Below are 10123 nucleotides of genomic sequence, written 5' to 3'. Positions count from 1 at the left end.
GTAGCTTTGTAGACCTTTTCCATGCTTAAACAGCAATGTTGCACACAATGTAAAAAAGAAAAATAAGTCCTATTTAAATATTTTTTTTAAAAAGATGAAAAATGACCACGTTCAAACTTAGGGTTTAGCTAGTGGAGTCTTTGCAGTGGATTCACACTCATATTGTTGTTGGTGTTGTTTGTTTTTTGTTATTTTCTCTTGCTAACCTCATTGGAAAGGTCACTCCCGCCGGCGCTAATAAACTAATTATCGCAGAGCACGGCATGAATTCATCATCAGGCATTGAGGCATTGTGTGAATTAGTTTGGCATGCTTTGGAAAGAAGAAATTACATTGGAAATCCTTTGAAAATAAATTAAACTTGCATATAAATGAATGCTTTTCCCCATAGCTGGCCAGGAACTCAGGAGTTGCACCAAACCTGTCACTTGGGCATGTTTAGAAAAAAATTATAAATTTGAACATTTTGCATTGGACTCATGTCTTCTTTTATTGCAGGCTTGGAGAAGGTTGGCAGGGAGTCCACTTACGAGCAAGAGGGGAAGGTGCAGTTTGTGATGGACGCGGTGTACGCCATGGCCCACGCGCTGCACCGCATGCATAGGGACCTCTGTTTGGGATATCCAGGCCTTTGCCCCCGCATGAGCAGCATAGATGGCAAGGAGCTGCTGGGATACATCAGAAACGTCAGCTTTAATGGTGAGAAACATCCGCTATTCTAACAAATTATTCTCCTTGTCAGTTTAATTGGATCGTTAGAAAGCACACTTGAACTTCAACCCCGATTGAAGTTCGAATTAATTTGCATAATTTTTTAAAAAGCCACCTTTGTTCATTATCAGAAATGTCTGTACTTTGAAAATACATGTGCATTTAGAAAAAAAAAACTTAATCATTTAATTTTCTACATTCATATCTTGTAGGACTCATTGTGTATTAAAAAATCATGTTTTTCTTTAATTTGACTATAATAATTGATATATTAACTTGTATAATTCATGTTTAATGAATTGATGTTTATGTAATTTATGCCTAACTTTAAGAACTCTAGGACTCTAAGAATTAAAAAGATTTATATAAAAAAAAGTACTTTTTTTTATTAAATTTTGTTGTTGTTGTTGTTTCTGTAAAGTTCTGGAATGTCTGCAGTTTATTTACCAGTGCATAAAAATGTACTTTATTTTTTTTTAATAATCCAAATTATTTCAGATTTTTTTCTGATTTCTGTTGATATCTGAAATGAAGTCAGATTTGACAATGGCTTCTGAGGATAGCAAGTGCAATTGGAACTCTTTTTAAGTAGTGCTTATTCTTTCTTTCTCAAAATGACTAAGAAAATGCACATAATCTTTAAGGAACCAGAATCATTCAGTTCCTTACTGTACAATTCCCTTCCCTACTGTCAGTCCACACTCCTCTTCCTCAGTTCTGCATTCTGCAACTTCATGTCCCTCCCTACATGAACTCCTCACCTCATCTACGCACTCGCATCTCTTTATAGAAAACGTTTATGCTGCTACATTTTTTTGCTCCGTGCAGTGCATTGAAAATTCCTCGGTACAGGGTTCCCTTTTCTTGCGACATCATTTGAGTGATCTTCTCCAGAAACCACATCTCACACATTTTTAAGGTGATTTTTTTTCTCTGTTTGAAGATAGGGACACACCAAAGTGACGCCAAAGAACTAGCGCTGATGAAGGCCGACTGTGTTGTCGGGAAAAAAAGCTGTGCTTGAACACACCGAAAGCACTACAGCCGACTGTCAGCTAGCATGTGCGTTCTGCACCTGCGTGTAAAGGAGATAACTGTCAATTTAACCAGAAATATTCGTCTATATTAGTCATTCAAAAAGGGAAAACGAAACTAAGACTGCAGGAATACAAACCATAGACAAAGCAGCGCTTGCTAACTGTTTTGAATATTAATCATGCTGATCATGTTCTCTTGACGTAAAATTAGAACAGCCTTCTCTCTGTGCCTTCATGACTTCTGCGCTCGCTTTCATCACTTTTGCTCTCATCAAGTCGCTCAAAAACGTCCCGACGTTGGCCGACCGTCGGCTTGGTGTGTGCCTGGCTTAACAAATCTTTTTAGATTTTTTTTTTTCCCTTTTAAGTAGGGGTTTATGCAATAATGCAGATGGTCACATGCCCACTTCCTCTTCTTTCTCATACAGTGGTGCTCCTCTATCTTTTCAAAGCATTTGAGTCAATCTGATATATGTAAATAACACATACTACTTTAAACTTTAAGAACATGTAACGGCATTCACAGCCCATTTTTCTTCTGCAACGTGACACACTTCTATGTGATAATGTATATTTGAGGGGAAAATGTTGGACGGCACTATTGTTGTATGGGACTTATGTGAAAAGAGGTCTCTAAATGAATGTTTGACTTCTTCCAGGCATGAAAGAATGAATGATTCCCACCATAGGCTACATGTGTTTTTCTTTTATGTGGTTGAGTCATTTGGTCAAACATTTATGGATGCTACTCCATTCTGCATTATGTAGCTACATTTCAGTGGCTAAACATGAATAAATGAATAGCTTGGTCTGGCCAGTTTCATATTTGCTTTTCGTACTGGATTCATTTGTACATTTGATGACGCCATAAGATCTTTGATCCACAGATATTTGAAAAACTGGTTCGATATAATTTCAACAAAACGAATATCTTTTATGCTCTTCTAGCCTGAGATTTACCATCACATGACACCAGAAAAAATCAAATTAACCAATTAATTCAATAAAATCTACAAAATTACCAGAGTTATTTTTGTATCCTTGATATACAGTGTGTGACTATAATTTTTGTTAAAGGGGTCATGACATATATACTTTACTTAGCAAGTTTCATAGCTTAAAACGCCCTCCTTGTTTTAAACAAAGCATTTATATGATATTTGCGGATTTATGACATCACATGGACAAATAAATTTGCATATGACTGCCTCCAGAGCAAGACACTGACGAATAGTTATACATCATCGCACCATAGGCCCCGCCCTCTGGCATTTAGTTGCTTAACGGCTGACATTTACCTATACTGGATGTGAGCGTCGCGTCAAAAGCAACTATGACATTATAATCACTGACGCTGTCTACACTGGATATACAGATGCGTGTCAGTTTTTGAGTCTGTCGACAACAGGACAGATGTAAGAGTGAAAGACCGTTCGCTTTGACGCGTCCAGTTTAAACTGCTCGTTTGCATCTTTGTACCGACTTCAGAAGGATCCCAGCATCGGAAACAAGGGTCGTTATTTTAATGGCATCCTGAATCGCATCGGAGAATTCTATGTTTGTTCTGAGCATTTTGTTTTGTAAACAAGGCAGAGTTAATGGAGAGTTTGTAAAAAAAACTTTTGTTGACAGATGAAGCACTCATCTGTATTGGATCTGACAGCAGCTGCATCACAAACCGTAAGTAAATGATTTCATAATGCTTTGACTGTAAATTAGGGTTTTAAATGGATAATGTTAGCCAATCATAACTGTGGTCGTTTACTGACAGCTTTAAAGGAGCCGCCCCTTAAAAAACGGATCATTTCAGAATGAGGGTTGAAAATAATATTTTTTCCGCATATATATTTCGGTTGTGTGCAAAAAAAAAAATGTAATTACGTTAAAAGGGATCCTCAAGGAACATGTTTAAAAAAATCCATGTCATGACCCCTTTTTATATTTTGAATTAGATTTTTTTTTTCTTTTTTTTTCATTGTAGCTAAAGTTTTAGTAATTTTTTTGTATTTAAATATTTAAATGTTCAATATTTAACTTAAACTAAAGGAAAATTAGTAATTTTGCCATTCCATCTAGCTGAAATAAAATGTTTCTATTTTTTTATTTCAGTTAATGTTTTTTTTATTTCAAGAAATGAAAAAGTTTTTTAATGGTTTTAATTATAGTTTTATTTAAAGATAATAACCCTGCAAATTGCTTGATCTAATTAGATCACATTTATGATTATAATTATGAATAATTAATCAAACTAATCATAATAAATACTAAATCAACATTTGCTAAGATATAATGAGATAATATAAAGGTTCAGGAGGTATGGTATGTTTAAATGAGTTGTTTTTAAGACGTTTTGAAGATTTGGAGGATGTAGAAGATTGCAGGAAGGATTTCCTGTCTTTTAGGTTGAAACATGGCCAGTTCGCTCCTCAGCGTAATGAATGCAAAAGTGTGGCTTGAAGGGTTTACGCCTTTGCACAAACAACGGCGTTAGGGATGTATGCGACCGTAAGCGCACGCTAGTTTGGCTGTGCTCAATCATGTGACCATAAATTGTTGATGTTTACGTTCAGTCGGATTCATGAGTCAAGTGTAATTTGTAATGTTTAATTCGTTTGACAAAATGCATTTCAATTGCTGTTTTTGCATTCGTTAACATTCAAAACGGTGTGTGCTTGCGTACGTTTGTTCATCTTTACACTCATCTTGAGTGTGTGTATTTGTGCATATATGAGCCATCATATGTGTTTAGGATGTGTCACATGATGCACAACTGACATTTCATTTCTGTTTTCTTACGTGGAACGCTTGATTGAGTCAGTAAGGGATGTTTTTTTGTTTTTTTTGTGGCAAACAGCAAGAGGACCATTTTAATCAAGTCAATGATAAAAGCAGCAGATCTGAGGAGTCGAGTATCAAACCCTCAACCTTTATCCCAGAGCTATGACAGCTACTATCGCCAGCAGGCAATTGCCAAGTCAACTGCAATCAGATGCACTTCAGTGGCTTCATATGCTTATTTTTAGATGTGTGTTAGACCTCTGAAGGGAGAGCAGAGCAAAGAAATGAACATGTCTGTCATCATGATCACACCAAACGTCTTGTAGTTGTTGTTTTGTACACGTGCTTGCACACTTGTGGTGTAGTGGCCAACATATATCCAAGTATAAACCTCAGTACTATATCTTTCTTTCTTTCTTTCTTTCTTTCTTTCTTTCTTTCTTTCTTTCTTTCTTTCTTTCTTTCTTTCTTTCTTTCTTTCTTTCTTTCTTTCTTTCTTTCTTTCTTTCTTTCTTTCTTTCTTTCATTCATTCATTCATTCATTCATTCATTCATTCATTCATTCATTCATTCATTCATGCATTCATGCATTCATCCATTCATTCATTCATCCATGCATTCATTCATTCACTCATTCATTCATTCATGCTATTTTTTTATTATTATTTTATGCCATGCAGTGCAATACATACCATGTGTTTTTTTATTTTATTAGTTTAGCTTAGTTTAGTTTATACTAAATGGAACTCAAGTCCTGCCTTTGTGATATTTTCTCATGTATTTTTATTTATTTTTATCAATTTTTATTTATTTATGCCATGCAGTGCAATGCATACTAAAGGGAACACAAGTCACACTTTTGTAAATATATTCCATATCTGCCCATGTGTATTTTTTATTTTTTTGTATTTCTTATTTGTGCATGTCGTTTGTTTTGTTTTCCATACTGAAGTGAACTCAAGTCCAGCCCTACAACACAGTTTAAAGTATATAGTTAATGGTTGTACAGTAGTAGCAGAGTATTCCACATTTAAGAAGAAGAACTCTCACAAGCCAGTCAGAGTGTCTTAATAGTGAGCGATTGATTACATTACTGACCTGGAATGTTTTCATTGTGTTTTCATCTCTATTATCGATTTTCTCTTAGTTTCTCTTAGTGAAAACAGATTATTAAGTATCTGGATAATGGCTGAATAAATGGAGGACAGGGAAAGGACGTTGAATGCTTCTGCTGTGAGCATGTCGACAGCTAATTGTCTTTATAAACAGTGGGAGAATCAATACAGAGAGATGGGTTCGATGAACGGGATTTTAGGCATCTTATGTTTCTTTAATACGCAATGCCTTATCTCAGTCTGGGAAAAGGGCATCACTACTTCACATCGGACAGCTGAATAATTGACGAATTAACCTTTTGACACGTTCATTTGTTTCTGACATGTGGGTGCTTTGCCATCAAACTCTGGCATGAGATCATGAGTATAATCTTTGGCCTGATTCATAAGGAAACAGCGAGCAGTCATGTGTTGTGCTGCGTATGAAGTTATGATGGTTAACCTGGATGTTAGGTTGCATGGATTTGAAGTGTAAGACTTGAGAATTCATACGCCTGTCTTATAGACTCGTTGGTTGTCTTCCATTATAAGCGGCGGCTGTATGAAACTATAGTTTTGATGTCGAGGCCGGGATAGTGTTGTAAGAGGATATATTTGATTTCTACTGTATCAGGTCACTGTAAGGGGCAGTGGTCTGGAAATTAGTTTCTACATTCGGTTCTATTTCTTGGTTCAATCATAACCTCCTTCTGCTCCTGCACATCTCTTTTTACATTGTACTTTTGGGATTAATCAACGTTATATTTTTTATTTTCCATTTGTTTCATTTTATTTCTGTTATTACCTTTTTAGTTTTAAATTTGTTAACTTTTGTTTTATTTTGTATTATTCTATTTTCCATCTTCTAATAACTTTTGATTTGATTTTATATAATTGATTCTGTTTTTTTTGTTTTCTTTTCTCTTAATTTTCATTTTAATTTAGCTATTTTATTTCATTTTATGTTTGCATTGTTAAATTGTGTTTTCTGTTGTTAACGTTTATTTAGTTTTCCATTGTTAACTTCTATTTTTGTTTCATTTTTTATATTATTTTATTTTCCATGTTAGTTATTTTGTTGTATCTTTTATATATATATATATAAATATGGCTGTGTTTCATTCATTCATTCATTCTCTTATTTATTCACTTTCTTATTTTCTTTCTTTCTTTGCTTTCTATCTTCATCAATTAAATGCCCATGATTTGATTTCCTCAAGAATAGATAAACTTGGACAAAGTTGTGGATGACTTGATGCATAAAACTCCTTAAAGAAATGTGACCTCAGAGAAGCAAGCCTTCCTCAACACTATTTTCTTTGGGCAACTTATGTGTCCTAAGGTCAAGCCTCAGGTAGTCCTTCTGCATTTCACTTTGGCACAAAGCTCTCAGAACACGCATAAAACATTCTAATCCAATAGAATGAACCAGCGTAGGGCTCGCAACTCTTCACTTTAGCCAAGAACGCAATGCTAGTGGCCACGGTTCTCAGTGATGTGGTTACACAGTTGGCTGTGGCCCAAGCCTGGTGGATGGGATAGTAGAGACGTACCCTACAGAGATGATCTTTCATGACTGAACGCCCTCCTTAAAGCAAAAACTGTCTTTTTTTATCATTTACTCGGGCTGTGTTTCAAGGGCGTGAGCGTCTCGAGCATTCAACTTCTGTTGATTAGGTTAGCACTTCCCGCAAGAGAGCTGGGAAACACACCACTTGAGCATGAGCTCCATCAAATAGCTATTAGTATGAATCTCCCTCGAGTTCGCAAGGTTGTTGAAGGCATTTCACTCATAGGAAATTAAGTAAGATGTAGCGGTTCAAAAGCCTGTAACATAAGGGAATTGAGTATCTGGCCGTATAATAATCAAAGCTGAGACCATGTTTTTTTTCTTCATTGTTAACATTTGTTTGGTTTCCTCAACAAAACTTGGTGCACTTGGAATAGCTAGTAGTATGAATCTCCCTACATGTCTGTTTCCCTCACAGCAAATGAACTAAGATAGCGGTTCAGAAGTATCCCTTATACGCAGAAATCACCCTTTTTTTTATCATTTAGGAATTGTGTATTCAGCCCTAATAATTGAGACTTGAGTTTGCAGGATTTTTTGGGAGCCGTCGCACACTCATAAACTCGTTTTGTTCGCCTTTGTTCTTTTTAAATACAGCACACTTGAGCTGATTCATTGTTGATGCTGAATATTAGCCATAGAGTGTTATAATGAGATACATCTTCAGGCAGTGCACAAGAGTGATTCACTCCACTGCGGATGATATCTGCGGTGCATATACTGTGAAAAGTAATGCCGAGATCAAGCCCAAACTTGTGCCTACACGCCACGCATAAATTACAGTAGGATGGCTCGTTGGTTTTAGGCACGTTCCCTCTCCATGTTGTTCTTTCCACAGACCACTTTGAATTACCTCTGTCTAATTGCAAGTCTTGAAAATGAGGTCTGACCTGTGATTAAATCAAGACTTGGCTTAATCAAAACATCTCATCCACCCTCTAATCATTCCTTCTGTATTGTCACAGTGTTCGCGCGAGGCGTTTGGATTGCACTAGCAAAAGGCCACAATCAAGCCGTTGATTAGAGAACGGTCAGTGTCCTGCATCAAGATCAAGAGGCTTATGCCAAATTTATGCAAAAACAGACGCATTGCGCTAGACAATTTATGTGAGGGTCAGTGCGTGATCCGTGTTCTGTCTGTGGCTCGTTGTAACTGTTATTGACTCCTTTTGATGGGTAACTTACGTGTGTACCTCGGGTTCCCTGAGAAGGGAACGGGACGCTGCGTCATGTTGTCATACTTCAGGCATGCATGCCTTCGTTCAGACGAATCGAAGTTGATGACGTCTATCTCAGGCGTTTCTTTAGTCGTGCCAGCAGGCTGAGTGATGTCACATGACTGCCTCGGCCAATGATTAGTGTGTTTTTACACGTGCTTCACACACCGGCACAAGCAAAAGGCAACATCATAGCGTCAAGAACTAAAGCAGCGTCTCGTTCCCTTTTTTTAGGGAACTGTGTTATATATGTAACCCTAAAGGCTCGTACACACCGGGACGAATATCGGCGCGCGTTATTCGGCAGCGTTTTTCAAAGCGTTTTTTGTGCTCACACCCAAGCGATTTTCGCTGACGATGAGCCGAGTGAACATGCAAATTCATTCCCTGACATTAGATGGCGCCCATTTGCTCTGCAGTACCACTCCATAACATTCTTTTTTATCAAGATTTTTGTAGTCGCTGTCGCGTTTGTCATATAGTTCTTTATGTTCCGACACCAACGAGACCAGCAGCTCTACATTCATCTTGCCTTGCATCTTCCTCGTCTTATTTTTTCCCGGCAGTGTAGACGCTACTTGGCGTATATCTTCTTTGCCGTTACTTATGTGTGCTCGGCAAGACCGTTTTGTGTTTGAGCGCCCCCAAGTTGTGTTTTACTGTAACTTCAGAAGCTCCAGACACGTGAGCAAAAGCGCCAATCTCATTGGTGGGATAGTTTTTGACGCGGTGCGCCAAACTAAAAAAACGAACCCGAGGCGGGTTTTTTTATTTGAAAATGACGCTTTTACGCGTGGCGTTTTTCGGCGCCCTTTGTTTAGTCACGGGGCGTTAAACGTCGGCGAATATCGCGCGCGAAATTCGTCCCGGTGTGAACAGGCCTTCAAGCCCCGTACACACCGGGACGAATATCGGCGCGCATTATTCGTCATTAATTCGTCATTAACGCGTATTTTGTGTTCACACCCAAGCAATTTTCGCTGACGATGAGCCGAGTGAACATGCAAATTCATTCCCTGACATTAGATGGCGCTTAATGTAAAACAGAAATAGTCCTATTTTGTAGTCGCTGTCGCGTTTGTCATAAGTTAGTTCTTTATGTTCCGACACCAACGAGACCAGCAGCTCTACATTCATCTTGCCTCGCATCTTCCTCGTCTTATTTCTTCCTGGCAGTGTAGACTATAGATATCCATAATAAAGGCCATAAATGGCCAGCAGCGCGGACGAGACATCTAGCCTTTATTATGGATATCTATGGTAGACGCTACTTGGCGCATCTTCTTCGCCGTTACGTATGTGTGCTCAGGGTGGCCGCGGGTCCTTAAAAAGTCTTAAAAAGTCTTAAATAAAGTTTTCCTAATAAAAGGCCTTAAAAAGTATTAAAATGTCTTAAATTCAGATTCGATGGGTCTTAAATATTTCTGGTCACATTACCGCTAACATTTCTCCAGTGTGACGGACCCAATGTCCGTCAAATAACCAGTGAAGCATCGAAGCGGGAAAATTCACGTTTATTTTTACGTTTCTGTCAATCTGAGGTGTCGTTGCCGCAACGCGTTGCTATGGGTTGCGTCACCTGCGTCAAGTTGCGTGTCTTGCTTCGGACGAGGGTCTAAAACTCTGGAGTATGCTAATGTATGGACGGCAGGCGTAACCGTAGCAAAAGTTATGTGTTTTAAAATGACAATGCACTAGTGTAAACATAGGTATTCC

General features: G+C 37.8%; 1 protein-coding gene across 3 annotated transcripts in view; it reads left to right on the top strand.

Moving 5' to 3' along the window:
* The window catches only part of grm8b (glutamate receptor, metabotropic 8b), a 205371-nt gene that overhangs the window by 171318 nt on the left and 23930 nt on the right, over nt 1-10123 (top strand). For 2 of the 3 annotated variants that reach the window (XM_056264900.1, XM_056264898.1), the window contains 2 exons: nt 499-699; nt 3381-3428. In XM_056264900.1, the coding sequence (XP_056120875.1) occupies nt 499-699; nt 3381-3428 (249 nt within the window). The remainder of the gene's footprint in view (nt 1-498; nt 700-3380; nt 3429-10123) is intronic. The other variant, XM_056264899.1, reaches the window with a different exon arrangement.

Source organism: Rhinichthys klamathensis, unplaced genomic scaffold (genome assembly GCF_029890125.1).
Source record: "Rhinichthys klamathensis goyatoka isolate OS25496 unplaced genomic scaffold, OSU_Roscu_1.1 h1tg000228l_1, whole genome shotgun sequence".
NCBI lineage: Eukaryota > Metazoa > Chordata > Actinopteri > Cypriniformes > Leuciscidae > Rhinichthys > Rhinichthys klamathensis.
This window is presented reverse-complemented; position numbering and strand designations above follow the sequence as displayed.